At 38.9% G+C, this 20,546-nt stretch overlaps 1 protein-coding gene across 2 annotated transcripts in view; it reads right to left on the minus strand.

Annotated features, from left to right (window-relative positions):
• The window catches only part of ano8b (anoctamin 8b), a 37,012-nt gene that overhangs the window by 4,761 nt on the left and 11,705 nt on the right, over positions 1-20,546 (minus strand). The window contains exons 1-18 of one of the 2 annotated variants that reach the window (XM_024278563.2): positions 13,324-15,677; positions 11,571-11,681; positions 9,333-9,465; positions 6,686-6,824; positions 6,512-6,608; positions 6,258-6,374; positions 6,051-6,178; positions 5,408-5,569; positions 5,181-5,333; positions 4,927-5,053; positions 4,115-4,170; positions 3,961-4,035; positions 2,565-2,812; positions 2,315-2,474; positions 1,854-2,240; positions 1,476-1,667; positions 1,193-1,324; positions 303-413 (exon numbers count right to left, since the gene is read on the minus strand). In XM_024278563.2, the coding sequence (XP_024134331.1) occupies positions 303-413; positions 1,193-1,324; positions 1,476-1,667; positions 1,854-2,240; positions 2,315-2,474; positions 2,565-2,812; positions 3,961-4,035; positions 4,115-4,170; positions 4,927-5,053; positions 5,181-5,333; positions 5,408-5,569; positions 6,051-6,178; positions 6,258-6,374; positions 6,512-6,608; positions 6,686-6,824; positions 9,333-9,465; positions 11,571-11,681; positions 13,324-13,390 (2,595 nt within the window). In that variant the 5' untranslated portion in view covers positions 13,391-15,677. Of the gene's footprint in view, positions 1-302; positions 414-1,192; positions 1,325-1,475; positions 1,668-1,853; positions 2,241-2,314; positions 2,475-2,564; positions 2,813-3,960; positions 4,036-4,114; positions 4,171-4,926; positions 5,054-5,180; positions 5,334-5,407; positions 5,570-6,050; positions 6,179-6,257; positions 6,375-6,511; positions 6,609-6,685; positions 6,825-9,332; positions 9,466-11,570; positions 11,682-13,323; positions 15,678-20,546 lie in introns of those variants that run through there. The other variant, XM_024278562.2, reaches the window with a different exon arrangement.

Here is a 20,546-nt window from a genome sequence, read left to right on the forward strand (position 1 = left end):
TCAGCACTAACCTGGCTAATAACTGTTCCAAAACTGCTATGCTACCCTTCCAACAAATCCCTGACTACAGTAAGAATCCTGCAGCTGCACTGCAGAGAGCGCTGCAAGCTGAGCTCTACCCTGCACCAATACAGACCTCTAGCACAAGCTTGCTGCTGCATCTGAGTGCACAAATTTCAGTCATACAGTTATTTGAGATAAGTCACCATAAAATTAACAAGAAAAAAAATATTTGAAAACAAAAAAAAGAAGTTCTGTAGAATAAATAAAATCTTCCTCTTGGCTATTAAAGCAGTTTTTACCTTGAAGGCCTCCCTGCGCTGATAGTCCAGTTTAGCCATCTCCTCCTTGACCCAAGTGGGAACGTCAGGAATCGCCACATGGATGATGTACTTCAGGAGGACAGCAAAGTGCTGCAATAGACAGTCGGTAAGAAAGGAAAAAGATTAATAAGTTACACTGTGAAAGTCCTATAGACACACTCCAAGGAAAATCTGGATTTTGGGGTTTTTTACAAGTTTTTTTGTTTTCCTGATGATGGAGGACACATAAAGAAAATTAAACCTAAAATTTAATCACTGAGTATTTCTTTATTTAAATAATAAATAAATAAATGTGATCATCTGCATGCTTTAATTTCTGTCATGCATTTTAAACCTGATATGAGAGGAAGATTAATAAAAAAAATCCTAAACATTTTGTTTCTTCTGATTTTGCCACTTGATATTTGGATCGAGCTCATTTCAAGGGTTTGTCACAGAGTGGTACTGACATTTAGCTTGTGCAGCAGAAAATGCTCCACTTTTGAATGTGTCTCCATGTAAACGTGAATGATTCAATGTAGAGTTTAACATTTCAGCAAAAGCAAATGTTTGCCAACTGTAGATTTATTTAGTTAAGTCTTCAGATTTTTTATTTTAAAATTAGAAAGTCTTTCCATTCTGTTATTATTTTTAAGTCACTTGTCTACAATTGAGACGATGAAAACTGTTTTTTAGTTATAGTATTAAATGTTCTGATTTCATAATCAACAAAACTACCTTCACCAGAACAGTCAATTCTCCATCATAGCATGTAAAAAGACAAACTCATAAAAAGGCTTATGTTTATTTATTTTAGTGTTTACCATTTATTTACTAAATTTAAATGCTTGAGTTACTTTGAAATGATAAACAGGAGAAAGCTGCTGTACCTCGAGGATGACGATGGAGACGATGGCCATTTCAGGGCTGAGCCACGGAAAGAGCCGCTGCAGCTGTCCACACTGACCAATCAGGTAGCAGTTCACTATGATGGCGATGAGGCCCATGGCTTCCATGGCGGTCTGTTCATTACACAAAAGAACAAAATTGTTTTTTTTTTTTGCAACTCAGATCACTAATTTAGTCACTATGACTTTTTTTTAATGAAAACATTCAAAGGAAAAGTACAACCTCTCTTTTTTTCAATGGTAACTTTCAGGGTCGCCGTCTCACCTGCCACTGGCCGATGCTAGTCACTCGGACTCCAAAAGGCCTCTGCAGCCCAGTGCACAGCTTGAAGGCATCACTGCGGATCTCGATGATGTTGTTGATGAGGGCACACATGGCAGCCAGGGGGAACGCGGAGGAAAAAAGCACCACATAGCCAAACTGGATGAACATCTCTTGATAATCCTCAAACGTGTCCTGTGAGAGACAAAAATGATGCACTGAGACTTTGAGCTTTTTTTACTCTACGTTGTCCTATACGACCTTTCTAGATTGATTTCACCCAAACTAGAAATCTTGGAAGATTCTATTTTTTGATTTTACAATGATTTCATAGACATTCTTTGAAGAGTAACGTTAGGACAAGTGCAGAGAACTCCTCACAGCATATGTCTGCATGCAGCTCTCCATCTCAGCCTGAGTGAGGGTGGTGCTGTCTTTCTCTTCTGGAGGATCTATCCATGACTCCCTCTTGGTTTTGGTCTCGCCTCTCTCTGCACTCCGGCCTCTTCTGTGACGCAGTGATGTGCTGCTCTCTGAGGGGGGTGAGGCGGCGCTGCCAGCAGCAGCAGCAGCTACAGCATTCACCCCCTCAGATCCACCGCCGCCGGCGCTCGGGTCCTTCACGTCATGGATTCCATTATCGTCGTCCTCATCGCACATTTCAAATACAGACGCCGGGTCCATTCCTTTCTCCACCATAGTAGGGCTGCCTTCTTCTAGAAAACTGTTTTCCATGAGGGGTCCACTACAGGCTGACCTTCTGTCCACCTAAATGGAAAAAAAAGCAAGAATTTACTGGATTTCCTGTCACAACCCATTTAGAAAGGCTCTGCAGCACACACCTTCTCTATGAAGCTGACCTTCCTCAGCTTCAAACCACAGTCAATCAAACTTTCCTCCTCTGTCTCTCCTTCACTGAACCTCCCGCTGTCAGCTTCATCCCTCTCCCCTCCCTCCTCCTCATCAGGCACTCCACATCCTCCGTTCAAACACTTCTTCTCCCTGCAGACGTTTAAAGAGGACAGTTAGGAGGGCATGTGCTCCAGTTACTCGAACTTCCAGCAGTTACTGTCTGAATCCCAGCTCACTCACCTCCGTTCCGACAGTCCCACCCGGGGCCTCGCGCCTCTCAGTCCAGGTCCTGCCACCGTCTGGTCCGTCGGAGAGACCTGGGCACTTCCCGCTGCCAGCCGAGCGTATTTCAGCAGCACCGAGAGCAGCAAGTCCCACACGGCTCTCAGCGTCAGCTCCCCCAGCTTGTGGCGCTCATACAGGTAAGGCTGCAGTACTTCCTTCACAGTCTGAAGGAACTGGCGGATGATGAGCAGAGTGGCAAGCATCTGAGGAGGAAGAGACAGCAGTCAGCACAAACATGCCACTGACATCCAACTTCTGGAGGATTGCAGGGACTTGGTAAAAGTCTGAAATCTTTAAGGAATTATGAGAAGAAGGAGCAGGAAAATCTGTTTGTGGAAGTCTATTCAAATGTACAACATGTAAAAAAAATCAATTTAACAAAATTATTTAAGCACTAAAAAATCAATTTTTAATTATGAAGACAATTTTTTTTCAGTAACTCAACAATGTCTATTAGGAAGGGAAGATAAATGACTAGTTTGTAGCTGCCAGCAAACAAATCTTCAGTCAAATATTTTCTGTGCGCTGCAACTTTCTATAGGACTGGATTACTGATACAAGAATCCACCTCTTGTTTTTTATTACAGAACATCCTGGGGAATCACCAGCTTGTATTTTCCTCATCACTTTTATCCTGAAAAGCAGGTTCTTCCCTGTTGCACTAAATTCCATTGAATTACGGAATGCAAACACACACCCACAACCATTTTTTTACATGCTTTAGACACAACACTGCTTTCAGTTTTAGGCAAAATGAGAAAGCAGGAAGCAGGAAGTTGAAGTACCTGAGATCCCCCACCCGCAGAACAAATATCTTTACTGTACTGGTGGTTACAGTGAATGTGGAATAGGGAAGAAAAAAGATTCACAGAATCACTCCGTCTTTACAGATTCAAAGATAAAATGAAGCTAATTTACACCAGAAAGCATCTGATTTAATGATTGTTAATAAAAGCAGATGAGGCCATCCATGTGAGATCATTTCACTTTGATTAAATATCTTATAAGCTAATTCAAACATTCAGACTCCCGTATAGAGTCACAGGCTTTAGAAATGAAGGCATCACCAGATGGTCAGGCTTCAAACCAGAAGCAACACAGATCACAGCAGGTTTTTCTATTTTGTGGTGATGCACAGAGGCTAAAACCTTGATCTCCACTTCAACAGGACTCGTACTTTGAGAACCGTCACCAGAATCATCTGGATCTTGAGGATGACGGAAGGCAGCACATAGGTCGCTGCAGACTCCGTAACATAAACGACACCAGCAGCATCTTTCACAAACGAGCAAATGAACGTGTGAGGGGACGGATGCAAGCGGCGGTCACAAAGACATTAGATGTTGCGTACCTCCTTCAGGCGCTCCATGTCTTTGAGGTAGAATCCAATGTAGAAAAGGCTTAGATATGAGTTTACAAACTGAAACTGCAAGAGACAGAAGGACAGAAACTCTAGTTGGAAGAGAAACATTAATGAAATTTAGGAAAAAGAGAAAAAAACTCACAAGAACCATTTTGATGATGAGATTTTTCTCATAGGCACTCTGGAGTCTATAGTTTTCTGTGTAAAGAAAAAACACTTATTTTTAAACAAAATAACAGAAAAAGTACCAACGTTGTAGAAAAAACTTGCAAATGTCAACATTTTAATTCGTGCAGTCATGTGATTAATCAATTATAACCTGTAATTAATTAAGCTAATTAATCTGTTTTTAACCTAACCTAATAATTGTTGTGAAAGCCCAATTTTTATATATATTCATTTATATTTCTGACATTGTGGCAAAGTAAAAGACCAAAATACAATTTAAAGAGTGGATTTATGAAGTTTTTTTGGTATAACAAACTTCTACACCAGCAAGAGGGCTTTCTTTTTCAATCCTCAACAATAATAATAAAACAAAAAACATTGAGACTGAATATTGAACACAAGCTGGTTCTAAAGAGATCTTGTTGTTCTGGTGCGGTTTAGAGCTGCTCAAACTGTGCTGTGCTGCCAGCTAGAGATTGGAGGTTTAGGTGAAAAACAAAAGTAAGACACTGAAGGACGCTCACAAATAATTAAATATCGTCTTGTCAGCATTTTAAATCGATACAAGTATCGGCAAATGAAATATCGCAATATATCACCAAACTAATTTTTCCTACATCCCTAGAATTATGTATCCCTTACATAATAGATAATAGTTATAGATTAAAAATGAGAATAAAACTATAAAAAAACAACCTGTTAATTTGTGTGTAATTAAAGAACTGAAATTAATGTGATCATTTGATATCTCAGGTAGTCTTGAGCAGCAGAAGCTGCGACCCTCACCCATGTCGTTTAGCCAGCAGGCGATTTTCCTGTACACCTCGTCACATGCAGTCACAGTGATAGCCAGCATGATTTTGGGAATGAAGCGAGCCAGCCGAGGCATTTCTTTGATCCCCATCACAAACTCCTACAAAGACACGAGTGAAGATTCTTTCAGATCAACGCAAGAACCTACTGTAGTTTTGTCTTCAGAACTGCAGTTTTTTAACATTTGGAGCTAGAAAGCATCAGACAGTTGCTGACAGCAAACTGACCTGCAGCTCAAAGCAGATGATCATGACCAGGAAGACAAAGCAGAGGCAGAGGATACAGATGGGCAGGCTGACCAGCCACCTGAAGACAAGCCTGCGCCACGGAGGATAGTAGAACTCCTCACATCCTGTGATGGGGCTGCAGCGCTTGACTCCCTGCAGACGGAGGGCATGACTGAACATGAAAGGAAGGAAGGCCGAGAGTCGGGAGGAATCAGAGCGTCTCTCACCCGAAACTGAGGCCGCGGCTCCTCCAGGGATTCGGAGGGCGCATCCAGCGTTCCCCACTTGTACGCCAGCTCGGCGCTCCGCCTTTTCCACCGCTCCAAAAACAGAGTGGCCCACACCACGTTGAACAGGGCAAACACCACACAGCAGATGTCACGACTCGTCTATGGAATCCAAAACACAGGCGTTACAGAGCCAAACCGAGGAAAATCATGTTTTTGTGCAATTTTTCTAAAGAAGGAGAACATATATAAAGAAAAATAAGTTTAATTGTTCGTATGACAATTTTTTAATGATTTTTTTTTGTGAAGCTGGAGCAGGCAAAAATATACGATTGGAAAAAAAGAGCGTAGTTGTCACGTAGACGACTAGATCCACATATATCTTTGTTTTTTTCTCATCTTAGCTGGAAAATTGATCAAAACTGTACAGCTGGATAGCACCAGTAATGCTAATCATTCTTGCTGCACTGGTAATGTTAGGTTGAGAGAGTTTAAACAGATGGATGATGGGAAATGGGTGCAGGCTTACTCCTAGCCAATAGCTCAACTCACAACTCAGGCAAATTTCTACTGAACACTTTGAAAATAGATCCAAATTAGATGATTAGAGGATTTAAGTTCAAACTAAAAGATCTTTGGTCACCTGATCTGACTCGGTGAGCATCCAAAGCACAAAGCCAATCACAGCAGGATATAACATTGAAGTGGTGTAGAAACCCAGCCAGGCAAAATACATAGCGATCTTCACCCCAAAGTAATCACAGATGTCATCTGTAAACACAGGGGAAATTTTGAAAATCACAGTTTTAACTTTGTCAAAACAATTGCTACTCCAGTGTGAGAAGCGAACCTAAAGGCTGCTTTTCACAGACAGCCTGGACCCAGGACTTCATGAGCTGACTGAGGATCCTCTGCTCGTGGAGAGGAAACACCTGCTGGATCACACCTCTGGCTCTCAGCTCCGGGACTGCAGGTGGTCACACAAAAGCACAAATCACTGAAATCCTTCTTTACAAAAACGACAAATGCAGTGAACACACATGAGAAATGATGTTCTGTGAGTGTAAAACTCCCAGTGTGCTCCTTTTCGAGGTTGTCACTTACTGATTGGCTGGCCCCCTAAGAAGGTGATATTATGAAGAGCCTCTCCATGTTTGGCACGAAGATTGTCCAACCAGTATTTAATGATGCTCTGCCTCTCCTGCAGCGAGGAGACGAGAAGGTTCTGTCAGAAACACTCACTTCAGCTTGTTATCTGCTCTGCGGCGAGACAGAGACCTGTGAGGTGAAGAAGCACAGCTCGCTCTCGATGTTCTCGTAGATGTAGTCCTCTTCACATGAGAAGTTCCGTGTTCCTCCGCCGAACTCAGGCTTCACCGCCTTCCTCAGTCCCATCTCCTCTGCACCTCTCAGTAAACTACAGGAACAGCAAGAGAGTTTTTAAGGATTTTGGGGTCTTTAGGCAAGCAAATGTTGAGGATCCAATCATTAAAGAGACGGTGAATTAGAATTTAACATATTTTCCTCTTTATTTTATCATATTGACTGAACACAGATGTTTTTTGTCATACTTTCTTCTTTCAAAATTACGTAATGTATAATAAATCAACAACTAACTATAAAACTTACTCTGAGGGAACTGTAGTTTGTAAAATTGCCAGAAAAAAAGTTCTAATTTGGCTTCATTTCTATGTAACTAATAGAAAAGAAAAAGATGTAAAGGTATAGTAATTGAGGATTAGAATGGCCTTCAACAAGCCCTTGAGCTAAACACTGTCCCCTGTTATTAAACAGATGCATTCATCTCTGAGAGTTTAACCCGTTTTTATTGTTATTTGGATAGATCTATTAAACCAAAAACATATTGTAGCATTGTCAGAATCCGATTCTGCCTCTGCTTTTTCAAGCTTATTTTTCTGATCACCCCATATTCTATCAGTCCCTCCTCGTCTGCTTCATCTTTCTGCTTCCAGACCTTTTTCTTCCTCCACCATTTACATCCCCCCTTTTAGTAATAAAGCAACACAATCTAGGTTTAATACAGACCACCAGCTTTCACATGTAAATGTAGTGCACACATGCACATGGCTGATGCTGGAGTGAAGCATCCCTCCATCATGCAGCATTATGCAGCGCGGCGCAGACAGCTCCACGATGGATTACAGCACAGCAGAAACTTGAGGCGTAAGCCTCTGTGTCACTGTGGATTTCTGCTTACTGTGCAGCACCGCGAAAATGAAGCTTTCTTTCTCAGGTGAAAGCAGACATTGTGCTGCGGCTGCTTAAATCAACTGTTTTTTTAATGTTTTTAGTTACTAATGTGGAAAAAGATCCCAAACACAATTCTGAAGTGTGGTCGTTGTGGTGGAGATGTAGTCAAGGACACCGTGTGGACAAAGTCACCTTGCTAAAGGAGGAAACGGCGCTGAGGCGGAGCACGGCTCCTGAGATTTACGGTCATTTAGCAAATATCCTTCGGATATAATGCGATTTAATGAAAATCAGCAGAACAGGAAGAGAGTTGTGAGGTGCCTGCTCAGAGCAGAGACAGGAATGATGTTAGAAGTAAACAAGGATGTCGTTATTAACAACATATTAGTTAGGATTGCGTATCAGGTATTAAATGAGAATATTTCTACCATCTTTAAGCTGTTTTTAAATTCAAAAATCACACGTAAATACTAAAAAAATGCAAATAATTCACATTATTCCATCAGTTTCTATTCATGTCAGTCATGAAATGCAATAGAAATAGCTGTTTTATGTGAATTTTTGGATGTGAAATAGTGTTATCACTCCACTTTCTTGAAATGCAGGTGCTGGCAGGTATTGTGTGTGTGTTCATGTGTGTGTAGACAGTGACCAGGTCACAAAGCAATCATTCTCCTTTTATCTAAACCCCACCGGCACAGTGTCAAAGAAGACTCTTTATCCACACTCTGAAAAAAGAAACCATTTCCTTTTTCTCTCACGGTCCTATTCTACTGATTTCCTCTTCACTACATATTTTTTCCAAATCCACTCAGCTTTTTGTCGAGAGTCCTGTAGTTTAATCTACAGTTGAAGAAGCCTCGATGGCTCTCAAAGAATAGAAATGAGGCACAGAACTTTAATAAGTTGGTTTATATTCCTAAATCAATCCTTTCAACCTTTGTAATTAAAGCAGTTCTGGGAGCATAATCGAGAAAAAAAAAAAAAAAAAAACATTTGGCTATAGGTCTTAAACCAAAGCAGAGATGTATGAAATCAGTTTTATAACGATTCACAGAGCTGCAGATAAATATAAAACCAAAAGTTTCTGTCTGAAACAAACAGTGAGCGTCTTTACATCTCCAGCTAAATGTATAAATAACTAAACTTCCTGCATGAAATAAAAAGGATTGTATTATTCATAGTTCTTTTTGCTTATTTGTGTGGGTGGAGGGAAGTTCTCGGAGCTTCTTGCCTACATTCTGCCCAAGGAGAGGATGGAATTGATTCAGAGAGATGCTTTTACATCCTGCTTTACCTGCTGCAGCTCATGACAGCACAAGTTCAAGCTGATGCTCCAAGGCTTGGCTAATAATCTGCTGAAGCACTAATAACAGTCACAGCTTTCATTATAATCCAATAGGCGCCTTTGCTAAATTTATTAAAATACTCATTTGGGGTCTGGCACTCCGAGTGAAAATTGCAGTTCCTCTCTAATGTTTTATTTTGCGAAAGAAAAACTTTTTCCATACAAATGTATTATTTGTTTAGTTTTTTTTCCAGATACACAAAGCTAGTATTTGCTTTCCCAAAGAAAAAAAAAGGCACAACCAACCAAGCATATACCTTTTTATCAGGAAAACAGTAGTATAAAAATCAAATCAAAGGAGCCTGAGGGATAACAACCTTTGTTCATAGCAGAAGAAACAAACTCCTATTGAAGGAGATCTCTTACTTCTCGTATGTCGCTGTGATGAAGAATGCGTAGACCCGTGTGTGCTTGTGATGTCGGATTTGGATGATGAGTTCTGGGATTCCGAGCCGGATGTGGTTCAGTAGCCATAGTAACGTGTGGTCATCTGTAGTGTCTGTGGCAGGAAATAAGAAATAAAAATACATTTTTCTTCCATTCCCACGCATTGATGTTTGCACAATATCATTTACTACACGTATGGAGAAGCAGCCAAAGATCTTTTATTTCTCCAGAATTCATGACTAAGACAGTAAGGAAGGAAGAACAATTCTCTAATAATTATGTTAAAACAGTTACTTGGTACTTTTCGGTCTCATTTCACTTTTGGTATCTTGGAATGACCTTTGTGACAAAAACTTCCTCGTAATTCAAAGTGCAAATACATTGGGAAGAATGCAGAGTCTGTTTAAATGACATTTGCTTCTGTTTCCTGCAGAAAGTAAAAGTGTTTGCACTATTATCTTGTCAAACGCCGATCGATTAAAAGCCTCTGAACAATACCGCCATGCTGTTGTTGCATGAATACCTGCATGGAGGTACGAATGCAAGTTTCAGGAAACCCTGTTTGTCAGCTAATGATAATATACTTGTAGTTTTTCTGTTCTGAAGGAATTCAGTTTAAGTCTTCTTAATAATTTGTAGCTCAGTCCCCATCTTTTGATATATTGTAGAAGGGATTCCCAGTGGACTTTTGATTATGATTATGTCCTTTTCAGACGAAATCAAAAATCGTGAAACATAATTTCTGCAGTCGTTCATTAGAAATTCACCTCTAAGCTGTGGGCACAGAGCTACTCCGCCCCTCTTTCCCTCCCTTTTACTGAGAGCGCTTTATTTACACGCTCTCCAACTATCTTACAGCATCTCACACACAGCAATATTAAAGCGATCAACCCATACAGTGTTGAGCCAGATGCCACTACATGGATCTAATCATCTATAAGTGGATGCATCACAAAGGGGCGGAGCAGGGAGCTTGTGGCCCGCCCCTTTGTGATTATTGACACAAATAAGCTCTTTCTTAAGCAACATCAATTATGGTTTGAATATAGAAATACTCACATTTTAAGCTTTATTTTCTTTATATATGAGATAAATGCTATAAAAACATGATTTTCATCCAAGTGGATCTTTAACGTCTTTGATTTACTTTTAAGATTGCTTTTCATAACCATTTAAAATGTGCTTCCTCCTCCACAGCCGACTGTGAGCAATCGAAAACAGCCACAGTCTGTGTCGCAGCAGATAACAGCTTTTAGAATAAACTGGAGGATTCAGGTGAAGAATAAAAACACATCAACCTGCTGTTTACTGACCCACATTCAGCAAACAACAAGGTAGAAAACTGAACCCCCCCCCTCGTCTCACAGGTGGGGCGAGCTGGTAACAGCAGCCTCTGATCTTTATGGAAAATAGTTTCTCTGACCTGAAAGCTAACATTGTTTTAAAATTCCACATATTATTTATTCAAATCTTTTCTAAAAATTGCATATTTTTTATCGATTTTGAAAAAAGAATTGCACAATGGTTTATTTTCCCTTAGCATGATTCAAAACCTTTATTTTTCTTTCTTAATCTTTTAATAAAAGAGATAATATATTAAAAATGATTTTTTTTTTTATAAAATCAGAAAATTACCAAAACAATCATGAAATTTTCCTTTATTTAAGCATTTAGGATTTTAAAAAATCTAACTCAACATGGAAAACTTTTACTTTGAAACTATAAGAGTAGAAATGAATAATTTTGTGATAAACAAACATGTCTGCACTCGTGTGTGATGCTGTGTGAGTAAAGAACTGTATTTGCAGCTTACTAATGAATATATTAAAGGCTGATCACTGCAAAAATGGAATCTTAAGCAAAGTAAAAAATCCCTTGTTTTATGACATTTTTCTGTCTTGCAAGAAAAAAAATGTGATTTTTTTTCTAGAACAAAATAATCTTGGTTTAAGAAAACATGTCTAAGTAACTAGAATTTTTTTGCTACAATAGGAATTCTTGTTAAAACCAATTTCTTACTCCATTGACATATGTTTTTATTTGCTTATATAAAGAATTTTCTTTATTTTAAGAATTTCTGACTTATCTCCAAGGATCCTGGTTTTGCAGCGTAAAGCAAATAACTTCTCTAAAAATTCTCTAAAAACTGTTTCAAGCATCAGGACAGATTTTCGACATTTCAAATAAAATCTTGAGTGTTGTCTTTAAGAGGCTGACCTGCAAATGTCATGAGGACGTCACAGTTCTCCGTGGGCACCGTTTTCATCCACGACTTATGAGACATGATGTGCCTCCCGGCCTGCAGCAGACGCTTTCCGAACAACTTATCTGAAACAAGAGGAACAGAGGGGAAAGAGGGATGGAGGAGGAGAAATAGAGGAAGAATCACCTTTTCAGAGTCAAGTATGAAGGCAGCTTTGACATTTATTCCATTTGTGTCCGACTCGGAAAAGTCTTACCCCTGCTGCCCCGGTCCACAAACCCAAACACAATCTTCTCCCCTCGACAGATTTAAATGCCACGCTCCTTTGCTCCACAAAGACAGACAGGAATAACCCTGCCCTGCCTCGACCGCATGTTCGGTGCTGCTTGAACCGTCACACAACACATCAACGGAGCAGCAGTTGTCTATCTGTTGTGACATGTCCTGAGCCTCAGGGACGCTCTTAGAGAAGAAATCATTCTCACAAAGGGGGCTAAACTCCACCTCAGTGTGGAGGTCCACATCATGGAAAAACTACGCTCAATCCAACAGCCTTTAGAGCTCATGGTCACTTTGACGTATCACTGTAAATAGATTGAGTGGGAGCGGGCGATCTGTAATGCACGTGAGCCCAGACCGAGCCCAACAACAATGACAGCAGCCTGCAGAGGAGAGCCGTCTCTCAGCAGCTCTGGGATCCGAGAGGCGGCGTCTGTCAGGGGAGCCAGAAAGTGGGAAGCTTTCCAAAACCGGCATGCAGGCATGCTCAGATTCACAGCACTGCTCACACAGTGTACACTCACTTATTTCAGGATGCTTAGATCAATAGCACACTATCTGAATAAGACAGGGAAGAGAGTTTTTGCTTTATTTTGTCAGGAAATGTCTGCGTCTTATCAATCGAATGATGTTAGAGTGAGGCAGCAGCTCGCTTCATTCTGCTGGATCTACTGAACTTTTAGAATGAGTCAGAAGCAGTTTTCACACATTAAATATATTCACACTCCTCGGAATCAACAAGCTACACAAGAATGATGCACCAATACTTTAAATGTTTAAGACAGGAAATTCAGATTATTGGATAATTTGACTTTATTTGTGTGAAGTAACAAATAAAATATGTTTTACTGGAACTTATTTATTTTATATAAAGACTTCCTTGATTACCTCTATGTAAACTTCAATTCTTTTTATATTTTTTTATGCATTTTTTTAAATTGGTAATCGTATTCCTCCATTTCTTATGCAGATACTGAGTTGAAAGCAGTTTCATAAATTCCCCAGTGCAAACAATGCAGCAGCAAAAACAAGCGAAGAACCCTAGAAAGCAAAGAAGAAGACGACGGCAGTGCAGAAAAGAAGTGTGTAGCTGCTTTCTCAGGGGCTTGTGTGAACTGGAACAGAATTATGAGAATGCGGGAGAATGGCTAGCAGCAGTTTATGTCAGAACGAACACGAACTAACTTGTCTGCATATGTCTTTATCAGAAAAAAAAAGAGCAACGTTTGTGAAAACCTCAGTAAAGCTTTATTTTTAATAGTAGTTATTCAATAGTTATTCAATAATTATTTGGAAAATCAGTTTTAATGTTTAGTTCTAAAACATTTGCATTTATTACCTAATTATATGCTAAATTTCAAAATAAACTTAAATCTAAACGGACAGTTCATGACCTTTATTTCAATTATCGCTGTAAAAATTGCATATAAACTCAGATTTTGTTAAGATACACTAATCTCTGTTTTTCAAAAAGTCTCAAGTACTCACAAAGATGCAGCAAATCCTTCATCATGCCGCATGCCGTTTCCCCCCAGTGAAGAACGCGTTCAGACATTGCGAACAGAAACACATCCAGGAGTTTTGACTCCTCCGTCTTGAGTGGTTTGACCGGTCGCTCACTTGTGCTTTTAGATAAAATGCTGTGGGCTCTGCTGCAGCATGACAGAAATCTTAATGAGACCTGCTTTCATTTCTGAGGACGACACACACACACACACAGACACACACACACAGTGTAAACAAAACCAACCTGCAGGTTTCTTCTTTAGAGCTTTAAGCTCTACAGCCAAAGTTTTGATTCTTTGGATGCATTTTGAATTAATTCCTGTTTTTTTTTTTTTTTTTTTTTTTTTAACATGACCCATATTTTAGAGATTGCTCATCTGGGTTTTGGAGGGATGAGATCTGTCTGACAGGATCAAACCGGTCGTGTGTAATAATGTACCAAAACCAAAACCAGCATCCACTTTGTATAAAACTATCCTTTGATTCTAGTTTTTATCAGAACTATGAGCATGTAAAAAAAAAAAAGTCCATGTAATGAAGGACCTATTTTAAAAGTGACCCTTTGTTCATGGTACGGAAGGATGATCACAGCATTTACATGTGTCAAAGCTGAAAAGCAGAACTGGCATCAACTGTTTTTGTTTTTATTGTGTTCCATGTTATGCTGCTTTAAACTCCTGTGCTATCCAAGTCACGTTAACGTTGGGAGTGAGGTCATCTGGAACCCCCAAGACAGTGTGATGACCTTTTTTTTTTTTATCTTCACTGGTGTCCATGGCAGACATGAAATCCGGTCCACACATCAAAATAAGGTGGGGTCATCTGGACCCCAAGGGACCTGAGGCTCCGAAGCCACATGGCTATTTTACCCCTCCATCATGGTACTCAGGTTACAGACAAATACTTTTTTTTTTCATTTTAAAAAATAACTGTTAAGTAAAAAGTAATTACTAGAGTAAAAAAAATGTTATTCTGCGAGGCTCCTGATCATAGTTTTTGACAGATTTTTATGTGCCATGTGCCACAAAAACTCAATTTGAGATCAGTAAGTACGACCAGAATTCATATTTTTTAACTAATTCAAGGACTTTGGGTGCACCTTGTGGTTCAAAAAATACAGCAAAGGTCACTTAATTAGCTCTGATTTTATTTTAGTAAGTTTTACAAGTTTCTTGCTGAGATGGACCACAAACAGTAAAATAAACTGTTTTTTTTTCTATCACTGCTGATATTATATACAGTACTACATCTGCTGCATTGAGATGATCTAATTTGAACAGTGTCTTTTATTTTGAAAGGTAGTCATGAGAACCTCTATCAAGAGTTACATCAATAAAAAAAACTTTTTTCTCTTTATATTCATGCGTTATTTTTTCTTCTTTTGTTGTCTTTTATTGTGATTTACCTTCTTTTACGTTTTTTTTTGTCTGCAATATGTGTATGACTGGCTGTAATTTTATGTGTTTTTACTTTTCTGGAGAACTTTGTGATTTTTATCTGGAAAATGTCCTATAGAAATAAATATTTACTTACTTTTTATGCCAAAAATAGTTCATGTATATTTATCACAATAGTAACAATAACATATAACTGTCATGATCCATGCTTCCGTTTTGTCATGTTCTGTTTTCCTTGTGAGTCTCACCGTGTTCTGGTCAAATCACCCACAGCTGTTTTCATTTAGTTAATCAACCTCAGTGTATTTAAGTGTCTGGTTTTTCAGTTCTCATTATCATGTCATCTTCTCTAATCTGTTCTGTCACGTCACTGGTTTGGTTTCGTCATGTTTTGAGTTGTTTAAGTAAATCTTTGAGTTTCTGCCACCATGTCCTGTCTCCTGCGTTTGGGTCCTCCACCACCATCCCTGACAGTATGACCTGACCATCTTGGACCCAGCAGGAGAACTTTCGCTCCATGCCATGCCACTCAACGCCACGTCATGTCAGATGGGGTTTCCTGCAGCAGTCTTCATCTCATGCCTTCATCCATCTAATCCGTTCCTGAGGAGGACTGTCGGGGCCATCCATTCTGTTCCTGTGGAGGGTCGCCGGGGCCGCTCCTCTTCATGTGCCTGTTCCAGAGGAGGGTCATCGGGACCGCTCCTTCCTGTTCCTGAGGATGGTCACCGCTCGTCCCCCCTTGGCTGTTTCTGGTTCTGGAGGAGGGTTGCTGGGACTGCTCCCCTTCATGTGTCCTGTCCCTGGGGAGAGTCACCGGGACCGCTCCTCTCAACGTCTGTTCCTGGAGGGGTTCCAATACCCTTTACATCAGTCTGGCTGCAGAAGCCCTGTCTTCTGTACTTGTTTTTTGTTCATTCGTCCCCTCCTCAAAGATGTTTGGGCATCTGGGATCTGCCCTTTGGGGAGGGGTACTGTCATGATTCTGTGATCTGGTTTTGTTATGTTCTGTTTTCCTTGTCAGTCTCACCATGTTCAGGTTAAATCATCCACAGCTGTCTTCATTTAGTTAATTGTCCTCAACCTATTTAAGTGTCTAGTTTTCAGTTTCTCATTGTCAGGTCATCTGTTCTGTTCTGTCACAGCACTGGTTTGTTTTCTCCTGGTTTTGTCATGTTTTGAGTTTATTAAGTAAATCTTTGAGTTTCTGCCACAAGTCTTGTCTCCTGCATTTGGGTCCTCCACCATCCCAGACAATAACTGTTCTTTTATTGTTGAAGGTTGCATATCGCTTGTTTAAGCCATTTTCCTCATGCCTGTAGTATTAGTTCCTCCTCATAGCAGAGGTTATTCACTTAAAGTTTTAAGTTTTTGATGATTTTAGCATTCCACAAGGAAATGACTTAATTGTACTTTTTTAAATTCAAAGTCAGACTAATGCAAACAAGTGATTTTCATGAAGGCATAGACAGTCATAACAAATTATAACTCTTTTTGATTATACTTAGATAACGTTACTCATCAATACAATTAAAGTAAAACATTAAACATAATGAAATTGATCATTTTAATATATATAAACAAACATTAAAATGGAGGCTTGTTGCTAGCATACAGTTTAGACATTAATTAACCTACACTTGTAACTAGAACTACTTTACATACTTGATATTTTTAGTACTTTAAACTTTAGGTGAGTTCATCTCTACTTTGTGTCGACCTTAAATGTGACATTTATTAAGGCTCCAAAATAAACATTTATTTTGAAAAACGGATCAGCTCTAAGTGTCAAAGCTTCTTCAGCTCTGAAAAAGAAGCATCCCTCTCTCTCTTTCTGAGCAGCGGGTTATACCTAAGACCAGAGGTGATTTTGAAAAACCCAGTATAACTCGCAGCCCTCGCAGTTCCAAGCTTAATGCTTATCAGACAGCAGCCAGGCAGGAGTAACACACGAGCCGTCTGTGATCTGAGCCACTCTTTGAAGTATTCCTGTGGGATGTTTCTATGTGTGAAGTGTGCCTACATGCAGATTGTCTGTGTGTTTGTTTGCCTGGGATGAAAAGTGGCAGATTAATCAGGAGCAAGTCCGTTTTCTTTTTTTTTATTTTTAGCAAAGTGATAAAATGAAGGTCACAGAAGATGATGCTCTGGTTTAGATGAACTATTATTGAAGGCCCAGGGGCCTCAATGTCAATGCATGGTTGCAAAAAAATGTGAGAATATTTTAAAAATACTGAGTTATTAAGGGTCTGCATGCACAAAAATCAAAATTAATGTCTTGATTTCGTTCTCTCACAATTGCACTGATTTACCATCAGCAGCACACACTAAATTCTCATTTAAATACAGAGCAAACCCTCATAAAACAGCATGTGCATGTAATCTCCATGTGTGCATGTGCAATTTATACTCTTTTTATTATTTGGTAAATCAGGGCCTGTGTTACATGTTTTTGGATTAATACTGTTTTGCACTAAAGATCTATTTAGTCTTCAATTTGTCCACTTTAAAGTGACATTTGCATGAGTTCTTGTTTTTTATATTGTACCTTTTTATTACATTGTTAAATTGCATTGTTTACTTTTGTTTAAATACATGCAAAATAAAAAGAATAAAAAGTGGTAACATATTTTAAAAGGGCCATCCAGAGTTTGAACGCTCAAGGTTGTGGGTTTTAATCCTGCCTTGGTTCACTGCCATGGTGACTATCTTTAGATTTGGTTGTTAGTTAACATTTTTTTAAGTTGACCTTAACCTATAAAGACCTATAAATTTTCTCATAAAAAATAAAATTATGTGGAAAAAAACTCCCAAACCACCATTTCCTATATTTTTCTGTTACACTGATGTCACTGTGGGTTCTTATGGGTTAACAATGAACTGGAAAAAAACTAATTTAAATACAGCAATTCAATGAAATCAATCAAACCCAGAAGTAAGTGGAGGGATTGAACAAACAGTAAGAATGAAAAGCATGTTGCATATATTTGGAGTCTATGTACAAGTCTCAAAACTTTGAGCACTAAATTAATCTTTAAAGACCCACTCAGAAGAAAATGTTGTTTTTGGGGGTTTCTTACATGTTTTGTGGGATTTTTCTGGTAATGGAGGATAAATATGAAGTAAATTAAGCTCAGAATTTAATTTCTGAGTATTTCTTTATTTAAATCATTGTGAATCAGGACGAGTGTTTCAAAATAAAAGCCAAATGCATGAAATTTTTTCTCTAAAACTTAACAGTGATGCCAGCCTGACTTTATGGTTATGGTTGACATTAAAGTATAAAACAAAAAGTTGGCATAACAAAATAAGTGTACATGTGAATTTGTAGTTGACAAGATGACACATGTCTCTTTATAAGTCTCAAATTGACCTTTGGATTTATTTTTCAGCACATGACGTCAGAAACTCTGCATTCATCTATGCAGTTTTAGGAGAGTGTTTAGGAAACAGCATCATTTTGACAATGAACTTGACTAATATGGAAAAAGACAGAGGAAAAAAGATGCTGCAAAGCAACAGATGACAAACACAAACGGCCGAAAAAGTAAAAAGCAAACCAGAGGTAAAAATCTATTTTAATTGTCATATTTGAATGCAAAAATGAATTGCATGTGGTCAGATTTAATATGAGCATGTGGGATGGAGAGTCTAATCACCTTCAAACACCTCACAGTATACTTTTATTTGAATAATCTCCCTCCATGACTCCTACGGTAACCGTGCTGTACACACAAGTCCGTTCTGTACAACATCTTCTCCTCCAGTCACATAAACAGGTTCAATTGTTTGATGAAATCTGGTTGTGCAGCTGCAGACCAATGCCAAAGCTCTTCTTTTTTTCTTCGGCTTTCAAACAAAGAATCTTTCTGTCTCCTCAATACAAAGTCCGTTCACCATCAGCATGCATTTCTACGGATAACAAAGACAAACTAATTCAATGCTGCATCCACCTGTACAAACACAGCAGTGTGTTTTCGAGGATGTGCAGCAAAGCGCACCTGCTCATGTCTCCTTCATGTTTCCTCCTTAGCCTCCTCTCTCCTCCTCCTCCTCTCTAACGCCTCAGTCTGTCAGATGTCATTTTTTATTTATTTCTCCTTTCCAGATTTACTCTTCAGCCCATCTGCCTTTCAAAAATACCAGTACACTCCGTCATGGAGTCTAAAGAGCTCGTTTTCACGGTTGTGTGCACAGAATTTTCACTGATCAAAAGATAGAGACACAACAGAAGTTTAATTATTGATGCTGAAATAAATAAATCTCATTTCCTTATTACCTTAAAACCAAATTTACCAAAATATGTTCAGATATTGTCTTTAATTTTGATGTTTCCACAAGGTGGTTGCATTATCAGCTTTCATTTTGAAAAGGTCCGTTGTCACCAAAGGCTTCCTGTTTCAAAACTGTGTTTAAATGACTCTAATTAGCAGCTAATAAATATTCTCATTCTATTCCTCAGCCTGTAATTAATGATGTGTGACTTTTTTCCCCCTGCTATCAAAAATATATAAACATGCCTTCAACACAAGTGCTGCAAGCTGAAATATGACACTTTAAGGTTTACCAGAATAAAGCTACAGAGATCCAGAGAAGTGAAATAAAATCAAAAATCTAGATAAGAATTTGTAAGGAAGCCTTGAAAATGAACTCAAACTGGAGGACAGGACACTTGTGTGAACAGCAGTGAATGCAGGAGCAGAAACATAGATTTGCACTCAAGCAGGCACTTTGTGAGTTTGAGATATAAGAGCTTTTAGCAAATCAAAAAACTCTGCTCTCAAACTGGGATAAATGAGTTCCCTTATACATCTAGGGATGTGTGTTTAAAGTCCCATTACAATCATCTTTTGATTTATTTTAAAAGTGTTCCCATTTGTCCTTTAATTATGATTATGCTGTTTTTAGGTAAAATTAAAACACACGTCGTTTTCTTGGACAAGCTAAATCAGAATTCTTCCCCTACCCATCCGACTTCTACCTACCCCTCCAATTGTAGGAGCATTTGAAGGGAAAGGGGTGTCTGAAATAGTTTTTTTAAGGGCTATCCCTCGTCGCAGAGGGATACAGGGCTTACGTTTAAATTTAAGTAATGACTTTTTGCTTTACCATTACTTTTTAAAGTTATAAAACCAATATTGTTAGGTATTTATGAGCACTAGCACCTCCGCGCTCATGTAGCTGACCGGCGACTTTTGATGATGTCATCGAGTGGGAGTGACGTCTGAATTTGAAGACACTAACTATGTCCAAATTCCCACCCTAATCCTTAACTACTAAAAACGACATAGTGCGGGTCAATCTAGTGCCCTGGATTTCAAACGCAATTCGGACGCCATGCATTTTTGTGTTTCTAAACGGCGGATATGATGTCACCGATTTTTTAAGTGAAAATCTAATCAACAAGACAATGTCTATTCATGACTCTACTGTGTTCTGATAAAAAAGTAGATGGTTTAGTTAAAAAATTACATTTAAACCATTTTTTTTTTTTTGCAAAAATTGTCCAAACACAATGCATTGTGGTCTGTATTTGCTAATCTAGTTAGAATCTATACGCACATACATTTTTTTTTTTTTGCAAAGACTTCTGGGAAATTTCTAGGACACTTAATTTTCAAATTGTGGATTTGGACAGCACTACAAAATTGCGAACGCACTATACAGTGCGTAGTGAAGGGATTTGGACATAACCACTATTTTTCTATATCTCTCTGTTTGGAGGGCTGAATGTAGGGGTAGGGAGAATGTGTAGGGGTAGGAGAAAAATTAGGATTCGGACATAGTCCATTGGAATCCATCAGAAAC

The sequence above is a fragment of the Oryzias melastigma genome, linkage group LG4 (genome assembly GCF_002922805.2).
Source record: "Oryzias melastigma strain HK-1 linkage group LG4, ASM292280v2, whole genome shotgun sequence".
NCBI lineage: Eukaryota > Metazoa > Chordata > Actinopteri > Beloniformes > Adrianichthyidae > Oryzias > Oryzias melastigma.